Source organism: Embiotoca jacksoni, unplaced genomic scaffold (assembly GCF_022577435.1).
Source record: "Embiotoca jacksoni isolate LCO1_2020_lvr unplaced genomic scaffold, fEmbJac1.0.p SCAF_2, whole genome shotgun sequence".
NCBI classification, from domain to species: domain Eukaryota; kingdom Metazoa; phylum Chordata; class Actinopteri; family Embiotocidae; genus Embiotoca; species Embiotoca jacksoni.
Window position 1 is genome coordinate 16182853 of NW_027185340.1, and position 21279 is coordinate 16204131.

Consider the following 21279-nt stretch of genomic DNA (forward strand, 5'->3'; position numbering starts at 1 on the left):
TAGTCAATACTTTAGGAGTCATTGCTACTGTACATTGAGTTCCTGCATGACAAGGAAAAAGTTATGCGCTCAGTATGTTGGCATTAAAAAGTAAGGTTAATACCCATAAGACGGCTAACCGACAGACCAAAGAGCTGAAAATAGAGTGACGGAAAAAAACCTTATAACACAAAACAAGATTCACTTCACTCTCCGTACAAAGACCGTTATGTTTTTATACATTTGCCCCAAACTTACCATAATTGTACGCAATTATTTTAATTTTTACGCCGTCTCGTTCTTTACGTGTAACCTGTAGAAAGTCTAAAAATCTGCCCTCCTTTGCAATCATCTGCACAAACATCCACCGATCAAGGACAAGCATATGAAACATACAGTGAGTCGTGTGCATTCATGTGAGTTTGTCTACATGCAGTAACAAATCCTAACAGTGTAGAAAAATCTGATGTTTGCGATAGTGCTTGTGTAAACACAGGTGTGTGTGTATGTGTGTGTGAAGTGTGCTAATGAGTGGCAACATGGTCTTCCATCATCTGAGACACCTCTGAGCTATGCAGAGGTCCGCTTGTTCGACGAACAAGGCTCCGCGCAACCTGACAGCTCATTGATGAACTCTAGCTACAGTAAGCATGACAAAACTGATGGATTAACAACAGACCTGTGTGTTTGAGCAGCGATATATCGTGAAACACAGTCGGTCACATTGTTCAATTAGGAATACAATGTTCCATTCTGTCCAACCCTCAATTTAAGAAATAGACTTTGTAAAGTTATTCAATCCATGTGGGTATATCCAGCATGAGTGAAAGCCTAATAAGACAGGAATTCACACCCTCAAAGACAAACATAAATTCTAAGACAAAAAAAAAAAAAAATGCCTGTAATATGGCAGCATCACATTAGCTGTCACCGAAAGCAATATAAAATGGCTTTACACATCTGTTATTTCTAGTGAAAAGTATGGAAACAATGGATTTGGAGTGTGGCCATAGGATCTATTTCTTTCACCTTCTCCATATGGCAGCTTGCCGAATGAAACTGACAAGTAGTTCATCTTTACAAAAAATATCAAGACAAGCCACACATATGTACAAAATGACTGGACTGTAAGGCAAAAATAATAAAGCCCTTATGCACTACAGCAAAGGTGTAATTGATTTGTAGATAAAAAAAAAAAAAAATGTAAAAAAGAAGAAGAGAGAAATAAGACAGGGAAGATGAATGGACAAATAAACAACACAATACAGTGGGTGTAAAGATTAATCCGTACAGTGAAATGCAGAAGCTCTTACTTTAATGCATGTGAAGAGAAATAACCTGATGAGGTTGCATGGATTTATCCTTAATCAAACTTTAATTAAAGTCGGTGCTGTGTTCTGTACTCACATATACTCTCTGTGTGCAGAGTGCACAGCTGCTGCATTGCTGTAGCGCCAGAGGACGATGACTGATGACAGGACGTCCAGTGTGGCATCAAACTACGGCAGAAACAGGGACCACGTAGCCAAGGAGAGAAAGGAGGCGAAGAAAGATACATTAAAATGGACTCAAAATCATCTGCTGTGCTGTGGAAAGTGTCAATAAATCACTTGTACTTTCAAATCCTGTACAGTTATAATACAGTAACTTAAAAAGTGCATTAAAAAAAAAAATGCATTTCAACAGAATGGAATAAAAATCGACACTCAAGCTTTTATTTAGGGATGTTTTGCCCCTCTTTAAAAGGCAAATGCCTCCCAAACACGTCATCTGGCTCACTGCTCCACCGGCATAGACTTTATGAAGCATTTAAAAGTTGCCCGTTTGTGATTTCCTGAGTTTGGCCCCCAAATTTGACGCGCACACACTCTGTTTAAGTCCTTGGTGAAATCTCAAATGTGCCCATGTCAGTAACTCACTAGTCACTGGAATAGTCACTCACAAAGGTCCTCACTTCTGGAGAAAGCTCGGCAAGTAGCTTCCTCTGTTTGCATGCAACAGAAGCAGTCTGTGGACTTTTGATTCCTCCCTTGTATGATGCCTCACCAGTTTTAACGATATAAAGATCTAATTATGGCTTGCTATAATGGTAAACACACAGAAACTACTTAAAAACTAGTTGCCTGAAGAATAAACTGTTATTGATGTTTTACTGACACAGAAAAATCAAAGTTATCAACATTATATTTAACGTGAAATATGACTATGTGCCGTATTTTGACGTGAACCATTTCTGAAAGTCTTATCTGCCCTGAAACCGAATCATAAGGTATGGTACGATCATTACCATTTAAATTTCAAACCACAAACTGTAAAAGCTAAAAGACAAATGTTGACTTCTAACACTAACAGGTAATGCTGATGGTGATCAGTTCCTCTGATCTTTGCATTGGCTTGTATCCACTTATCTTGTTCCTGCTACTTTAATAAAACTGTCACAGATATCAGAGCACCAACAAATTAAAACCCAACCTTTAATTTAAAAAAAGACAGCTAGCACTGAAGATTATGGGTTATAATATTTTAATCACATTATGCTAATCACATTTCCCTCACTAGCCTCAGGTGTGGATATTTAAATTTTCACTTCACTCCTAATAAGTCTTAATTTCTAAACTAATTACAGTCTCAATCATTTCCTCTAAATAACAATAATAAGCTTTCTTTAGGTGAGAACCTGCAGCTCTGTTTAGCAAACAAAAAGCATTTTGACTTTCAACATGAGCTCTGTGCCCTGCAGTCCCTCCTCTCTGCCCTGTTACCTTGGAGACAAAGGGACCAATAGCACTTTGGTACGATTCATTAATAAATCACCAAGACTGAACTTATGACTAATTGATCAATGCAAATGGAGGGAAGGAGGGAGCTGGAACTCACTGCAAATCCAAAGGCTGAAGCGCTGTGTCTCATGAATGATACAGCTGTGGAGAGAGAGACAGAGACAGAAAGAGATTGAGAGAGAGCGGGAGAGGGAGAGACAGAGAGAGGGAGGGAGCGAGTGAGAGAGAGAGAGACAGAGAGAGGGAGGGAGGGAGAGAGAGAAGTAACATTAGAGATTTCAGTCCTTTAGCCGAAAACAAGATACAATTCATGTTGAAGCCTTTCCAATTATATTAATAATACATAAGCATATGCATATATGATTCATTATGTATAATCATGTTTTGTCATATGTACAGACCACAAGTAAACGCTGCAAAATGAAAAATGATAATTACATGAAGTGGTTGGTTATATAGACTCTAGTGCTCTTAACGTATTCTATAAAAATGTAGTCTGTAAATACACACAAACAAAAAAAAGATCCCAGAGTTAAAACTGACTCAGTGTTGGCTCAATATAGCGGTAATACATTTGGTTAAAATGTCTTTGTATTTAAAATTTAAATGCTCATATATCAGACAAAACAGTTTTTCTTACATATATATATAGCCATTGATATGACGAGCATCTTAGCAAGTAGTTATGCTCCCACATTGAAGTATGGGATCATATAACAGCACTTTCCATGTTCCATACAGTTATTTGATCCCTTTGTGTTCATGACTGTGCGTTAATCTGAAATAGAGCCTGACACACACTAGATGTTTTGGGCCGATGACGATACCTTTAATAGGAAGTAAAAACATTACGATATCAATATATTGGCTAATATTCTATATTGAGGCAGGGTATTTTACAGGTTATTGCCCACACTGACATCAGTGCACCTTAGCTGTAAACTTTACTGAAGTTGATCATTATAAATAACTATGAAGAAAACACAAGTGTAATTATTTCTGATTTACATTGTACCCCAAGCAATCTTTTTTTGCATTATGTTCGGATAAAAAAGGTTCTTCTGTCAACATATCGGCTGATACCAATATATCATTCCGGCTCTAATTTGAAGAAGGGTTTTCCTAAAATGAATAATAGCCCCATATAGTACCCTGGGCCCTGACAAGCTAATGTAAAAACAAACACGCGTGTGGATCCGTGTCATATTCCAGACAGTTCACCTGTAACATGATCACTAAATTGCATTTGTTAACATAAACATGACATTTTCTGAAAGTCTGGTTGCTCGGCAGTAAAAGAAACCAAACATTTAACAATCTTTCCTGGCGACTAACTAACAGCTACACCGAGCCTGAATAATTTCATGAAGGTTTCATGAATGGGATAACGCATATTATACTTTCATTGCAATGCAGTCCTCGTTTTGCACACCTGTGCTTTTTCGTCCTTCTGCCTGTCATTGTGTGTCTCTCTTCCTCTCCAAGTGTTTTCAGGACAGAGTCTCGGGGGACATCACATAGGCAGTTATATCACCGTGGTAACAGGAGATTTGCGGGCAAGCTGGGAGTTGGTTTGAACTCAAGCAACAACCGTTCATCTTCTTCCTCTCTCTAGCTTCCCAGTCTGTCTCCTGGCCTGCCTTTTCTCTCACACTCTCACTCTGATCGTCTTCAGAACAAATGTCTTTCTTTCTCTTCCTCCCGGTCTCACGGTGTCTTGTTATATCTTGCAGTAGCGGCCTTTTGGCCTTTTATTCATTGTGGTTAGACCTTACAGGACCAGATACAGTATGGCCTTGTTTGACCAGCATTAATAAATACAACTATGTCACTTTTCTTATAGTGTATGAGGGGAAAAAAACAGCTTCAACTGAACTATAGTTACAAAATGGGAAAGATGGTGGGGAGAGTAAAAGATATAAAAAAGAACTGAACAAGAGAAATAAAAGAGAAACAATGGAGGATAAGATGAAAAAGGAGGCACTAACAAGAGCAGATAGCTCCAGACAGACCCCTGGTACTAGTCAAGCTGGGTGGTAACACATGACTGGTCACACATATGCTGTCTCTTTGTCCAAGATACCATCCCCAAAAGTCTGTATCTCTCTACACCACACACCCTCTCTCTCTTTCATAGTCTCTCTCGCATAAAGTTTACGGATCTCTAGGGCTGATTCACGCCTCCGACCCATCTGTACAGTCCAAAAGCAGAGCCAAACTGAGTGTGTGCCAGCTTTCATTGTGGATTCAAAAACCCAACACAAGGAAGTCAGACAGGTGGTGACTCGTCAGGCTGCTGCATTCTTGTTGATTCTGAACCTCAAGCTCTGTTGTGACTATTTAAACCTTTAGCGCAGGACTTTTCGATATAAATGAACATCTGTTCGATTCTGGCTTTCGCCAAACGAGTTCACAAAATGCTGACTAAGCCTATCACCGCCAGATAAATTACACAGTGCAGAGTTTTTAAATCTGTCTGGTGGGACGTTCCCATGCTGGCATACTGGCCATGCTCTATGAGCAGAGCATGCGCTATCCTGACTTGAATGGGGATAAAATAATTCCATCATGCAGCTCTTGTGGACTTGCCAAATGTTATTAGATGTAATGGAACACATTTTAATGTTGCAGCAGCAGTCTGCAATGGAGTCTGTGACACAAGCATGTGTTGGCAGGGTTTTTGTAATTACTCTCACTGGCGGAAGGGGGAGACAAAAGTTTCACACTGCAGGTTTAATGGATTGTCTTTTGTCTCCATATTATGTTTGAACAGAGTCAAATGAAGCTTTAAGCCAGTCAGACTTGCAAACATTTATTAGCAAGCAACACAGTGTAACGTTGTTCTGGTTTTTATGGAAGAAATCAGGACAGCTAATGAATCCATCAAGCTGAAATCACGTTATGAACATCTTTTTGGGTCAGACTATCAGACAATACCATGGATTTGCTTTTTTTGTGTGTTTTGGGGAATTATGAAATTAGATCAACTTTAATATCATTATTCTGTTAGAGGCCCTGAAAACATATTTTCTTGCCAAGGTTCTGGTTATTTTACCCCAATGACATCCTGATGAAGCAAATTTGCAGAGTTTTTGAGTGTTAAACTTTAAAAACAAACAAACAATATATACACTCCCTGGCCACTTTATTAGGTACACCTTGCTTGTACCTTTTGTTTTCAGATCTGCCTTAATTCTTTGTGGCGTAGATTCAACGAGGTGTTGGAAACATTCCTTAGAGATTTTGGTCCATATTGACATGATAGCATCACGCAGTTGCTGCAGATTTGTCGGCTGCACATCCATGATGCGAATCTCCCATTCCACCACATCCGAAAGGTTCTACTGGATTGAGATCTGATCACTGTGGAGGCCGTTGGAGTCCAGTGAACTCATTGTCATGTTCAAGAAACCAGTTTGAGATGATTGGAGCTTTGTGACATGACACGTTATCCTGCTGGAAATAGCCATCAGAAGATGGTCCACTGTGGTCATAAAGGGATGGACACGGTCAGCAACAATACTCAGGTAGGCTCTGGCGTTTAAACGATGCTCAATTGGTAATAACGGGCCCAAAGTGTGCCAAGAAAATATCCTCCACACCATTATACCACCACCACCAGCCTGAACCGTTTATACAAGGCAGGGTGGATCCATGCTTTCATGTTTACGCCAAATTCTGACCCGATAATCTGAATGTCGCAGCAGAAATCAAGACTCATCAGACCAAGCAAAGTTTTTCCAATCTTCTATTGTCCAATGAGCCTGTGCGAATTGTAGCCTGAGTTTCTTGTTCTTAGCTGACAGGAGTGGCACCCGGTGGTCTTCTGCTGCTGGAGCTTATCTGCTTCAAGGTTGGACATGTTGTGCATTCAGAGATGGTCTTCTGCATACCTCGGTTGTAACGAGTGGTTATTTGAGTTACTGTTGCCTTTCTATCATCTCGAACCAGTCTGGCCGTTCTCCTCTGGGCAAAAATGCCTTGTTGATGCCAGAGGTCAGAGAACTGCCGCTCACTGGATATTTTCTCTTTTTTGGATCGTTCTCTAGAGATGGTTGTGCGTGAAAATCCCAGTAGATCAGCAGTTTCTGAAATACTCAGACCAGCCCATCTGGCACCAACAACCATGCTGTGTTCAAAGTCACTTAAATCACCTTTCTTTCCCATTCTGATGCTTGGTTTGAACTTCAGCAGGTCGTCTTGACCATGTCTACATGCCTGAAAGCATAGAGTTGCTGCCATGTGATTGGTTGATTATATATTTGCGTTAGTGAGCAGTTGAACAGGTGTACCTAATAAAGTGGCCGGTGAGTGTATATTTTTGGTGAACTTTAATTGCTTCTTATGTAGTCATGCATATTTGAGGTTAATAACGAATAAAAATGTTATGAAACCCTCTTTAAAAGTCATTCAGTTGTACTACATTTACAGAAATGTTTTTACGTGTTTGAGGAGATAATCTCAGCGTATTTGCAGAGTTCACGCATTAAAGTTATAAAACCACCAAGCTTGTAGTTTGTCACTAGTAGCACAGAATCAATTAAACATTAGTTTTTCTAATCAAGCTAATACCATCAAAGAAAAACTATCTGGACTTTGTAGTTCTGATATGAGCTAATCACGTTTATGTAAAACTGGGTTAGTTTGCCGGCTCTTTCTAGTATGTGTCTCACATGATTAGACTTATTGGTTACTTGTAACACTGGCAGCACTTTGAAAAAATGGTAAACACAAAGCTAGACTCGTCCCAAGTCCTTAAGTCATTGCAGGTCACCAGGAGTTCCACACATTTCAGGTCTGTGGAGAAGTGCAGGATGTACACATATAACACATAAGCGATTTTAGAGGAACATTTTCTTTCCATCAAAAATCGACATTCTTGCACACTCACAAGTTATTGGAACACCTGATATATAAGAAACATGCATTGACCTGGGTCTACTGAGTGCACACATAACCTCTGATTTGTGTCAGAGCAAAATAAGAAGTTAACAAGTCAGAAAAGAAAATCACTTCTTTTGGTTCAAGGTTTTGAAATTTCCTTCCTTCTTCTGCATGAATGTGTGTGAAATTCAAGCAGGAATGTGCATGCTGTCATTCATAAAAGCTGTTCTGACCTTAGTGTCTAACTTGTGGAGTACTCCCGCTCTTGAGCTCTGCCCGACAACCATAATCCCACTCTGGTGGGTAGAGTTAACCGCTCAGTGCTTTGCTCAGTGGCGCCCTTGTTCAAGGTTTCCCAGTTGTTAGAGCCGGAATTTTCTTAGAACCAAAAGAATAACCAAAGAAATAAAAGTAAACTGAACTTTTCTTTTCTTTCCTCAAGCCAACAGTCTCCCCGTGTTGTCTTTACTTTGATACGTGATAAGGTTTACATCCAGGGAAGGTGGTTGAGGGGGGATGACTTGCAGGATAATTGGCTCTTGGATGTAAAAGCCTCCATGTGTGACTGTCTACATTCCAGAAGAGCTTCTGATATAATCATTTCGAGCTGAAACCTGCTGACTTTGAGGCACTGACCCATAAACAGTCATGAGTTTAGCCTAGTTTTGTGGTTTTCAGCCAGTATACTTCGTAAAGAACATTTACAATGAAAAAAAAACAGACTGATTATATGCAGCTATCATGTAGCTCTTAATGTCTCTCTTTTAATGTCTGACATTTCTAATGTGGACATAGCTGACTAATGTCTATGATCTGAACTTGTGACTACAGCGTGCCTGTGATCAGGGGAAAAAGCATGTCATCCTTCAGAAAATTCAAGGCCACGTGCAAAACTTTCTTATAATACTGGAGATAATCTAGTGACTCATTACCACACAGATTGCGCATTAGTAGGAAATTAGTCGTAATTAGTTTAGATGATTTGTTTCGATATATCAAACACCTCTTACCGAAACTGTTACTCAAAAAAATAAAATAAAAAGATATTTGACTTTGTAAGAACACGGTTTCAAATTCACCAAGAACTCCTCAAGCTGCACGTAGGACTAATAATTTATTGGATAAGGGCAAAAAGAACAAAATAAACTTGCTGAAAATAAAGATTAATAAACATATTTACTGTTTCTTTGGGGGGAAACAAGGTCACGTGGGTCTGACTGGTTTCTCTGAATTTCTCACTGTATAATAAATCGTTTATTTGACCCTCTGTGTTTGAAAGCAAGCCGAAATGTTAATGAACACATTTACTGAGGAAGCAGTCTGTGCACACGCACATATACACATGCATACACACACACAGTCTTTTCTGCAATGTTTAAAATGCATTCAGCTCTTGAGAGAACAAATGTCCCTCTGTGTCTGTGCCGTCAGTCTAGAAACTCATTTGGGTCCACTTGAGCTTATTTCAACTGTCATCGACTTCATATGTACCCTAATCTAAGCACGCTGTGTTTTAGTATGCATGGTCATTAGGCCAGAAAGACACAACTCTTCTCCCTGTAAAGCCACTAATTTGAAAATGATGGGTTTTCCTCTCCCGGGAGTTATTCATTTTTCTAGTTTCTGCTCTCAAGCTCATTTCGATGTGCCAGCCGTCTGTGTGGATACCGCCTGCCAGCAAATCGATGCCTCTCTCGAGGCGAGCACACACTATTCTGTGCAACATCTTCTGGGTTGTTAGTTAATCAGGGAGGCAAGCATGCATGACCAGTGCTAACAAGACTGGGGAAACAAGGAGGGAAAAGCAGAGGAGGAGGTGGTGAAAGCAGAGTGGGGAGAGGGAGGAAAAAACAGAAGGGGCCAGCAGGAGACTAACGAGAAGGAGGAGCAACGATGAGAGGTGATGTTAGAGACAGATGAGGTGTAGGAGATCCTAACTGGGAAGACAAGAGGAAAGATGTGGGTGTGGTAATTATGCAGAGGCTTTAGAAGCAGAAGAGGGAGGGAAAGTGAAAACGATGAGTAGTATGAAATAAAGTCACACATTAAAAGGAGCCCTGTGTGTGTCCTTTCTCCGAATTACAAGGTTAAGTGCACTAGAGATGGGAACAGTGTAAGCGATTTTCGCCTCGTCTCATTTGCCTTGTTCTCACCTGGTAGTAATGCGTTATTTCCACCAGCAGGTGGCGATAATGGACCTCAAAGCTGTTTGCCATTGGCCAATAAACAACAAAAAGAGGAGAAGAAGAACACATTACCTATGACTGCATGTGATGCTGTGAGATTAGATGCAACTATACAAAGAGCAAAAAAACAAAGACAGAAAGCTTGACATGGGATTTCTTAAACAAAATAAGTGAAAGTTAAGTGCAGTGCAAACTCTGACGGGTAAAGTGTCAATATTACAGCCATGCACATCTTTGAATAACAGTTGAGTAGTTCCCAGCAAATGCTGAAGAGTATTTTCCCTCAAATGCCCATCCCGCATGTGCACATATTGTAATAAAGCTGGGGAGTTCGCCGTTTTTTTCCTTGCATGTCGCATTATTTATTTTGAGGAAAACTGATTCTACTCTTAACAAAGACCTTAGCATTGTTTTGGCCAATTCAGTTCAATTCTTTTCCATCTCATGTCCCTGAAAGTCCACTCTGATGTCCTGCCAACACCTGCATAGCTCATCACGGCTGTAGCAACACTTATGACTTGGCAGCAGTAAAAACCTAATTACCATCGAGTTATGCAAGAACTGGGGCCGGTGCCAACACTTAACTTCTCTCTCTCTCTCTCTCTCTCTCTCTCTCTCTCTCTCTCTCTCTACTGTTTCCTTGGCACTGATTTGAAGCAGAACACGGATGAAGCTGCATCTGATCGGACTTCAGTTCCAGACCAGACTTTGAACTGGTGGGGATGTTGAGGACCAGCGAGCAAGACATCATAGAAACAGTTATGATACCGACATAACTGTTAATAGTTTCCGAGTTATGTTGTCTTCAGCTTGAGGCAATGTCCATGAATTGAAATATGCATGACAAGAGATTATAATGTATATGAAATACATTTGCCATGAAAGTACCTTTGTCATCTGCTTCCTACAGTTTCGGCTTGGTGGATGTTCTGTGTGGAACATCAGATGCACAGAAATACATAAAGCCCTTCTTCTACTGCCAGTACCAGCTCAGCTAGACTTTACTTGGTTTTTTTTGGGGGGGAGGGGTTTTTCTATTGTGCAAAAGTTATGGTTAGTACCTGGTGCTCTGCTTAGCCTCCAAGCAAGTTAAGCCGATATTAAAACCCTGCGGACCACTGATTGATCAGAGAGAATTGTAACAATCACTGTGTGCACTGCATGGGACATCCGACACAATCCTGCCGTTGTTATGTAGCTACTACAGCGGCCACAATATTTTAATTAACTGGTTAGCCCGATTAATGGCAACCAGTAAAACCACACCATGGTCAATTGAGGAGGTGCAGACGTTCCTCTGTTTGGTGGCAGATGAAAGGATCTAGAAAGTGGGTGTGTTGTTGTGGGTGTGTCTTCCCTTAAATAGTTCACCTTAGAGGTCTTAACGTTCTTTATACCGTTTCCCATTCACACAGTAATGGAGCTGCCATGCAAGGTGCTCGCTTGCCATCAGGAGCAACTCGGGGGTTGAGTGTCTTGCCCAAAGACACCTCAGCATGTGGACAGGAGAAACAGAGATCAAACCGCAAACCTTTCAATTAGTTGGAAAACCACTCCAGCATCTGAGCCACAGCCGCCCTCGGCTGAAGTAACAACGCTGCATTGAACAGGTAACGTCTGCAGTGGGAAATGCAAACCAGAAAAGGTACCAACGGAGTAGAGTAGTAGAGAAGATCAGGTAAAGCTACACTCTCAAAAATAACTAGCTAATGATACAGTTATTTAACAGGTACAAATGGTGAGATAGCATGTCAACATTTGTTAGTTTGCCTTAAACACGAAGTTTAAATGAGTTTGATTCAATTATGTCACGTTTTGCAGGTATTTGGTCAACCACAGTATTTAAATTGAGTTTAAGTTATTACAAATCATCGTGGGAGGAGCATAATTATCTCTACCAAATCTGATGGCTACTCATGCCTCAGCTAACTTTAGAAAGATGTATAATGGTCCAACTATTCATAAAAAAAATAAAGCAAATAGATGAAAATAGATACATAGTCTGTCCCATCCACTGGAATGATGTTACCTCCATCAGTAATGTGCTCCTCCGTAGCAGTCTACTGAACAAAAACTACGCCAATGACTCCATATTGAAGTTATCAATGACAATAGGTTTAAAACTAATACTGAAATACAGTTGCTACCGTGTTAAAGCTATCAGTCTGTTTCATCTTTGTCCAACTGTCTGTTGACAGGTACAGTAAGTCTACACCGACTGCCTTTTATCCCATTATCCATCAAACCACCCCTGCTGCTGACTGTGCCAAAAAAAAAGTCTATATCAAATCAGTAGAATCATTTGCAAACAAATTGAAATGTAATTGTGTGCCCCCCTCTGGTCCTCAAGGACAGGAGTCCAATTCAGGAATGAGAAACTCAATTAGATCACAAGAAGCAAAATAATAATCTGGGAGACTGCGAATGAGGAGGAGGAGGGATAAGAAGGAGGCAGCGAATGGACAGACAGAACGAGACAGGCAGACAGCATGGGTGAGACAACCACAGAAACGGAGAGGTGACCGATTGAAGTGAAAGAAAAGAACAGAGAGATTGTTGGAGCTCCTCTCACACTGCCAATCAATGACTCGCTGAGCCTCCAATCTAATCGGGGTGACTCATCTGTGCTCTGAGAAAAAAATCTCCCAGTAGACACATTTATTGAAGTTGTAGGAAAACCACTTAACAGTCCCAAGATGGGGAAAGGGATTCAATGTGTTTGAAGTATAGCGGTGTGGTTCAACGGCACTTCATTTGATTTCTGCAAAAGGTGGTGCTGGTAGATCTGTTATTTGCACAACGCGATGATGAAAGCAGGTCTCGTAAACAGAGGCTGGTAATTGAAAAAACAGAGAGAGGAGTAGGAGAGCTGGAAGGAGATGAGAGGAAGGGAAGGAGAGGGGACACGGAAGGAGGAGGGCTGACAGGGAGGAGAAATTATGCATCATTAAGGTTGGACTAAATAAGATTTTTATGCAAATACACCTGTCTGAGCCAAAACATTTGTGCAGCAGGGCTGCAGTGGAAAAGAACATTTTAGTTTTATTATGCAAGATGGGAGAAAGTTTTCACTCACTCTTGACTCTTGACTGCAAATCTGCAAGGTGACCTCCTGCAACTTTTTAAAGTTTCTAAAAGGGAATTTAAATGACTGATATTGATTATGAAAAACCAAATGTAAAGTATATATAAAAAATATGCTACATTTATGAATAGAATCAGCTGGCAATGTCCATGCTTCTCTAATGAGATGTATAGAGGTACGAGTAAATATATGACAACATTTACACAGTTCATGTAACTTCCACCTATTTGATTAAGAAAACAGGACAACAAAGTATAAAGTCATACAAAAGGTATGGAGATAAACAGATGGTTTGAGATGCATTAATGTTTAAAACGTTTAAATAAATTCATATACCCTGTATGTCAGTAGGTGGAAACTTACAGGGTCTGTCCCCTGTGATAATGGCAGCTGAACCTACACAGGACATCTCATTACAGTCACATTAAAAAAACAGCTCCAGTATGAACACAAGCAGTCATGAAGAAGATAAGATATTTCATCTCATCTCTCATGAGTGGGACCACATGATCAGACTTCTTATCTACAGTCTATTCATGTGCGAGTGATAGGAGTGTGCATTTCTTTTCCAGCAGAATACCTGATCAGGCAATAATATCCAGTTGTAGTGACTACAGCACTTTTTACAACTTTTTATGGTTCACGCACTCGCAACCCGTTTAGGTAAAAGCTACAGCTTAAATACAAATTCTGCAAGGGTTTGAACTATGAAAGAAAATATGGTCGTTGACTTTCAGCCAAAACCCCTTTTTGATTGGTGCGATACATAAAAAAAAAATAAAAATAGCATTTCATTCCCTCAAAAATAAACTGCCTAAAAAGGCTCAAGCTGTATTACAAGTACAGAACACACACACACACACACACACACACACTAAAAAAAATCCTTGCCTCCTCAGCAGACATATCCGACATGGCCGCGGCCATTTGCTCAGCTGCAAAATATTGTGTTTAATAATTCAGGACCTACTGCTCAGCCCGGCTCAGCTTTGCACCAGGCCTCCACTCTGGCTGAGTTCACCCTGCGGAAAACCCTACTGGGATTCTTCCTCTCTCTCCTCCTTCCTTTCCCTCCCCTCATTCCTCCTCCTTCATTTAACCTCCCTCTTTTTCTGTCCTCCTTTCCTTCTTTTTCCCTTGTGGATGGCCCTCTTACTCCCTTCTCTGTCCCCGCCTGTCTTCTCAAACAGAAATCATTGTGTTTCTTTCTGCCCCCTCGTGCTCTGTGTCTTTCTTGTCCTCTTTGCTGCAGTTGTATCCATCTTTCCATTTCATCCCACTTTTGTTTCAATGTTAATCACACTCCTTCACTGCCTCTCTTCCTCTCTGCTCTCGTCTACCACACCTATCCGTTTCCATCCCTTTCATTTTCCCTCTTAATTTGTCTCCTCTTTACATGTCCTCCCTACTCCCCTGCTCTAGCCATCTCGCTTTGGTACCTCCCTCCTGGGCTCCACCCGCCCCTCTTCCCTCACAGTAGCCCGGCAGTATTGATTTGCGGCAGGGCAGAATTTCTGTCGATGGGCACAGCGAGGGGAGGTGCCATCTGTGAGCGACTTGGCACTGGGGACTCACCGGGGTTTGTGCAGAGATTAAGCTAGGACAAGTGCACGGCTGATTGGACTAATGCTTCCTACACCTGCAGCTTTTAAAGAGCTTCATCCTGGAATCGTTTTAACAGCTTAAGAAACTTTCTGCGGCGTTCAAGGCTTTGCCAATCTACCATGGGAGTTCTCTATCCTGCTCAATACCAAGAGAGAAGTGTCATTGCTGGACGAGACACCAACGTGTTCGTTAAAGTGATGATATTGTCACTTTAACTTCATGCTTAACAATTAGACACGAATTACAGTTCAGTAAAAGAGTCATAAATAGGTTACATTGGTATAAAAGACATTTAACTGACAATTCATTTTCTCTTCATGTCCTCACAGCGGGCAGAATTACCATGATGCGGTTGGCTAAAGGCCATTGAATGTGACAGTATTATGAGGATATTCATGAGCAGCAAACGAAATATCTTCTCAAAAGTGAGAAAAAAAAAACCTTGTTGAGTTCAGCTGCACCTCACCGGCAGCCTGTGTTGTAGTTTTGATGGATGGATTGCATCACCTAATGATTTTTCTGAAGATTAATCAAACGAAATTTCAAACGAAATTGACTGTGACTTTGGACTTTTCTGTTTCTGACACAGGTATGCATCAACCAAAAAAAAGCACAATTTCTTTAATGATAATAATCCACGAAACAAATAAACCTGGAATTATCGTCAGCCCATTTGTACATGATTTTAACCTTATTTTAAAAGTTGAACTCATTGCAACATAAAATAAATAACATTTATTTGTCTCCCTGTGGATCTTCCTCCACCCACAAAGGCACTGCTTTTATGATATAACTGAAATGGTAATTTAGTAGTTGTGAGTCGAAGCAATGCTAACGGTAGTGGCCTCTTTATATGTTGGTCTTTTCCACAGGATGAGAATTTACTTAGGATGATGGATGACACGGCGTGTGACCGATGTGCAGTTTGGAGGGAGGGAGTGTCTTCTGTTGCTACGATAAAATATGTCCCCTAAATGGCTCACATGCAGATTATTGGGAGACACCGACTAGGCAGTTGAGCACCAGGAAGCCAGTCACAGCAGTGCAGGCAACTGCTGGACGCTGCACAACACCAATCAGAAGTGGCAGAGACAACTCGAGCATTACACCTATATATAATTTCACAGGCCGATGTAGCTCAGTAGCTGCCATAATTCAACCATGAACTCAAAAATCAACACATGTGCACTTGGTTGGGTGCTTTTGTTTCCTGGTCACATGCAGACAAATACAGTGAAGGATCAGAATATATGTGAACCGAGACAAACAGTGGTGTGTCACCATGTATTGATGGAGTCAATATATTGATAATAACTGATCCAAAAAAAGAACACCACATGTAAAGTCGGCCCCCTGAACCTTTCTTGGGGGGCAAATTTGGAGAAGATTGGCGGAATAGTGGGACAAACGACCACACAAACTGCTCTGTAATTAGAGTACAGGAGCAGGATAATATCACAAATTTAAAAAAAGAAGTGGACAGAAAATTTAATGAAACTGAGATGGGCGTGAATCTCAGAGGCATTTTCAGACTCCTGGGCAGCAAAGATGTTCATCCTAAATGGCATATTGGATTGATTTAAGTGAAAAAATATTTTCAAAGAATAGGAGCTGACTGTAAAACAGAATGTGAAAATCAAGAAAACTCAAACAGATCTCCATTTAAATCAAGCCAACTGCTACTTTGTGACAAGTTTCAACCACATAAACCATCAGTTTTGCACAAAGGAATTCACCTGCATTATGTACAACATTTGGTAAAAGCCTAATCTTGCAGAACACAAGGACCTTTTAGTGATTGCTCTAAAATAAACAAGTAAGTGAACCCTCAGTTTAGATTGTTCTGTCAACTATTTTTTCCAATATCAATAACAATGTGTCAAGCTAAACTTTTCTAGTCAACACAGATGAGAAACCCGAGGTGCGTTTCAAATCTCACAAAGTTTAGGCATAAAGGAATTCATCTGATGAGGATGGTGCAGTTGATCAAAAGCTCCAGAACATGTGGATTTGACTTGAGACTGTTATGTCAACTATCAGTTTGTTAATTTGCATCATTGTTTTGACCCAGAGGACTAGTCCGATCCATCTGGCCACTCCGTCTCTCCCAAATAAAATAGTCATTGTGGTCCAATAATTTATGACCTTAAAGTGGAAAACAAAGCTTTACGCTCATGCTGAGGCACATACATTAAGCATGAATTGTGACGTGGCTGGGTTAGACAACTGCACTGAAGTTCATGCTGTTTGTCTACCTGCACTCATTAGCCTTTATACATCCTCATCTAATTATGACAAAACAAACAAACTCAAGATGAGTGTTGCGAGTCCTTCCACTGGATCCATGAGAGCTCCGGCTGGCAGGAGCATAAAAACAATCTCCCCTCTGTTTATTGTTTGCCTAACTAATTTATTTTCTTTGATACGTTTCAAGACTCCCTGTGATCCCCTGCAGGATTTCAGCGAGGGGTAATTAGCGGAAATCATCTGCCGAAGTAGACTGCTGCTGTGGTTCACTATGACCAGTGAGGAAGAAGTTTCACCGTGGAGCAAACAACGGCTACTCTAACTGCTGTTCGCAACTTCCTAGTCACAAAGCCAGACACAGAGTTCACACCACATGGTGCCCACGAGTGTGAGGAGACCGACTGAGCATGCACATGACCACACATGCGCGCGTGTGCACAGACAGACAGACAGACAGACAGACACACACCATAATATAATTTGCTCATGGCAGAATGGACTCACCTGAGTCTGAGTGATCTCCATTTAACCCTGCATGAGGAGTTCATGAACACACCTGAGCTTCGCCACTACCTGGATGTCCGTCTCACCCTCCTTCTCTCTAGCTCCTTCTTTTTCTTCAATTATCCTCCATGCACTTGAGAGCTACAATACTTCACCAGCCCCTCTTTGTATCACTATCGGTCAATTTCCCCTGACACGACAGCCTGAGAACATTTTTCTTCAGAGACGCAGGAATAAAACAAGCTACAATGAGCTGCAATGTAAAAAGCTGAACTGTGAGAGAGCTCCTGAGTCTACAAAAAGGCACAAAGCAGGTTCAAAATCACTTGGTACCACAGCAAAGTTCTCATTTCTAAATGCTTAAGATGACGGTTCTCGTCTTTAGTCACCCATAAGTAATGATGTATACGTTGTTTCCAAGACAACTAAAATTTCATTGTTTTTATTAAAAGAATGAATGTATAGTGTTTTTCAGGTGGTAAGAGATGCAATTCTTTTTCACATTTTTAAGCACAAATTGTGGGGCAGGTGTCGCACACGCGAGGTTAACATAATTTGATGTGTTTTGTATGAATGCGACCGTGTTCATGTATGTACAATAATTTGACAATGTGTTTCGTTTTTGTTCATGAAAGACTCAGTCCTGTAACCAAATTCACAGCGCTGGTATCTTGTGCTGCTCTGACCACGATGCATTTCCCCTGCAGTTCAATAATGAGCTCTGTGGAGACAGTTCTGCATAATTAAATCTAGACACTCAAGAGAGACAGAGATCCCTGACATACTCACACAAATGTATACGCATGAATACGATGGAGGCTGATAGTAGTGGGAGGTATACAGATTATTTCAGCTCCCAAACACCAATTATCGTGATGTTTTGCAAAAAATTATGTGAAAAAAACGTAAGCGCTGAAATGGATACAAAAATTTAACCAATTTCTGTTTAGAGCTGGAAACCCTCGTATAGTTTTTTTTTTTTTTTTTAAATGAAGATGTGCAATTATGAGAAGAAAAGGGGGAAAAAAAAAAAAAAAAAAAAAAAAAAAAAGCAAACCCAGTCTTCATTCAGTCAAAAACCTGCAACTACTGAAACAACAATTAAAAAGACTACAAGTTTTTCAAAGGAAGAACTTTCCCACTAAATCAAAACTGCTTTGATAAGTAAGACTGATCACATCTGTGCTAAAGCAGTCAGCCCTCCAGAATACAATTGTCTGGATAGGAGCATAATACTGACATTTTGAAAAGACAAAGACATGCAACTTGTATTAATGTCTATTCACAACTGTGACATATGTGAACAGAGTGTTAAAATCAGTGTCTTTTTCATGCTCCTCACTTCTCTGTTATCATAATGATTTGTTATATAAATAAACCTGAAAATCAAACACAGCAGCTGCTAATTTGTTTATAATTATTTATAAATCCAGACTTAACAACAAAAAAGTTATCGCCGACAGGTGAATTGTTGAAGAGACAGAAAACAACTCAGCAGCAATAAAAGAAGACATCTTAATGAAATCTTCTTTTTTTTTTTTTTTTTTTTTTTTAAATCATCCTTAGAAATGTGCTATAAAGCAAAATATGCCTTTGGTAAAAAACAAGTCACAGCAATGAAGATTATCCATGTATTGCATTCGACCAAAATGTTTAAAATCCATAGGATTTTATGGAGTATAGGCTGACAAAGGCCAACACATTATAAACAGTAGAAAAATCCACATTTACCATTTATAGAATAAACATTTCTATCTCCTCTGACACAAGAAAGAATATTGTTAATGGCACAATAGTTACTTCAGCTAGTTTAAAACCAGTGGAGTCCAGTAAACAAGCATTCGCAGGAAGTAAGGTTTACCTAGAGGAGACTGTTCCCAAAGCTATATCCTCCAATCTTGAAACATGGTACTAATTAAGTCAGCAGATGATGTAAGGTGGCCTATTTGTGTGTTTTCCTGGTTACACATCCTACAAAAATGGGGGATTAGTAGTTTCTGGATGCACAATGTGACAAGCAGTCCTGTCATGGCAACAAGCTTCCGATTTCATCATCTTTCTCCGTGGTAACAACAGCACAGAAGGCGCTGATAGGCTTCTCGGTTGAAAACATTGTGTGATGTATTGGGCTCAGAAGTGTTTGACAGCTGAGGGAAGTCATTGGAGCAGCTACAGTTCAAACTGCTGATAAGGAAATGGCGCAAAATCTGACATCAATCTATGTAACAGACAATATTACATCACACTATGCCTTAAGAAAGGATTGAAAGGATGAAGATGTGGTGAATACAACTTTTATAATCCTACAATACTCCTGTGTTTTAAACAAAAAGGAAACACTCACAGCCATGACTAAGCAGCTCTTTTATATCTCAAACATCTGTTTTGAAACATCCTATCTATTACCTTGTCTGAGAGTGCTCTTGTTTTGAGAAATTTAATACGGCTGTTCAAAGAATCATTTTCACTGCGTGCTAACCCACATTCAGCTGCTGCAGCCCAGTTCCCCCTTATTCAAACAAATCTGCACCCAATACACTGTTTCATGTCGCTTAAAAATGAATGAAGTCTGAGTCATGACCAGCAACTATTTTCATCTATTTTGACCCTCTGCTGTCACTTTCCATTAGTCTTCTTCTCTTCCTCTTGAGAGAGTTAACAGCAGCTGGAAGAGGAAGCAGATAATAGTGGTGTGTTTGACTGTGAGCTGGTCCCGTCACAACATTGTAAGAAATACTTTAATTGTGGCATGATTGACATATACTTGGTCCATATTTTGAATGCATTAACAGTAGTAATAGTTTGTGTTTGGCATATTTTAGCCACAGGAGCAATTTGGCCAAAACAAATCGTATAATTAGTGATAGTCGTGATGAGTATAAGTTAATATATAAAACATAAATCTGTCTGACATCATGCCAGGTAATACCTGAGCTTATTGTCTACAAAGTGGGATTAACTTCAGAAATCAAAATAAAAAACACATTTGTGTTTGGTAAGTGCTTGTATGTAAAGGGAGACTGCTTATTTCTTTACACTAGTTATTATAACTTGGTGATATAGTTTTAAGATATGTTTCAGGCCAGCATGCACAGGCCTTGTATTTATTTGAGTTTTGCTAACTTTAAATATATTTTAGCATATTCAAGTATATTTCTCAATATTTCTTTACCTTCAGCCACTGCAAACACACATTAAAGTATGAATATTTCCTGATCAGTGCTACCGACAACCTCTGTGGCCACAAATGGTAATCACAGGATTCTGGTGCATCAAATTTTGCTGAACAAATTAGCAGCTGCTCTCGGGGTCACCGTGGCTACGGCTATACTCATAGAATCTGGGTTTACGTACGTAACCAACATTCCTTTCTACTTCTATTCAGAAAGAAATAGGACACTGAAAACTGTGTTTACGTGAAAAGACCAGTGCCGGCAAACCCAGAGCAAAGGCTTCGGTTCCCTGTTGACTGTGCCTCCAGGCTGCTGACGAAGGGTAACTATAAGGAGTGTGTCAGCACCGGAGCGGCGCTGGAAAAAAATTCAAAAAAGGAGACCAGGATCGTCCAGTCACCTGCAGTTGGCCGCCTCAAACAACAAGGACCTCAACAAGCAAATTGGGAATAAAAGAGGTGCCACTCTGCGCATTACAAGTCTGTGCACAATCAAAATGATTCTGAAGCTGTTACGTGTTGATGCTTTAAGTAACAAGATTCAAATCCAGTTGCTCGCTATCAACAACAACATTTATAATTTGTCTACAAGTTAGTTTAGGGCAGTCACAATTTCTGTCCAATTAGCTTTCTTAAAAGCGGAGCCTTTTCCTATACGTTAAAGACGGGGTGAAGTACATTTGTGACATTTTATTGTTGTAACGATCACACGGAAGACACAAAGACAAAAAAAAAAAAAAAAACATTGAACATGGCTGAAATTAATCAGAGAGGAACACATGTATGAACAGGTTAGTAATTATTGAGTTACGCTGATCTTCTCACACTTCCAAATGA

General features: G+C 40.1%; 1 protein-coding gene across 1 annotated transcript in view; it reads right to left on the bottom strand.

The window, feature by feature from the left end:
• tmem163a (transmembrane protein 163a) overlaps positions 1-21279 on the bottom strand; it is a 62708-nt gene that overhangs the window by 15267 nt on the left and 26162 nt on the right. The window contains 2 exon segments of the mRNA XM_069154768.1: positions 1387-1478; positions 2857-2900. Of these exon segments, the coding sequence (XP_069010869.1) occupies positions 1387-1478; positions 2857-2900 (136 nt within the window).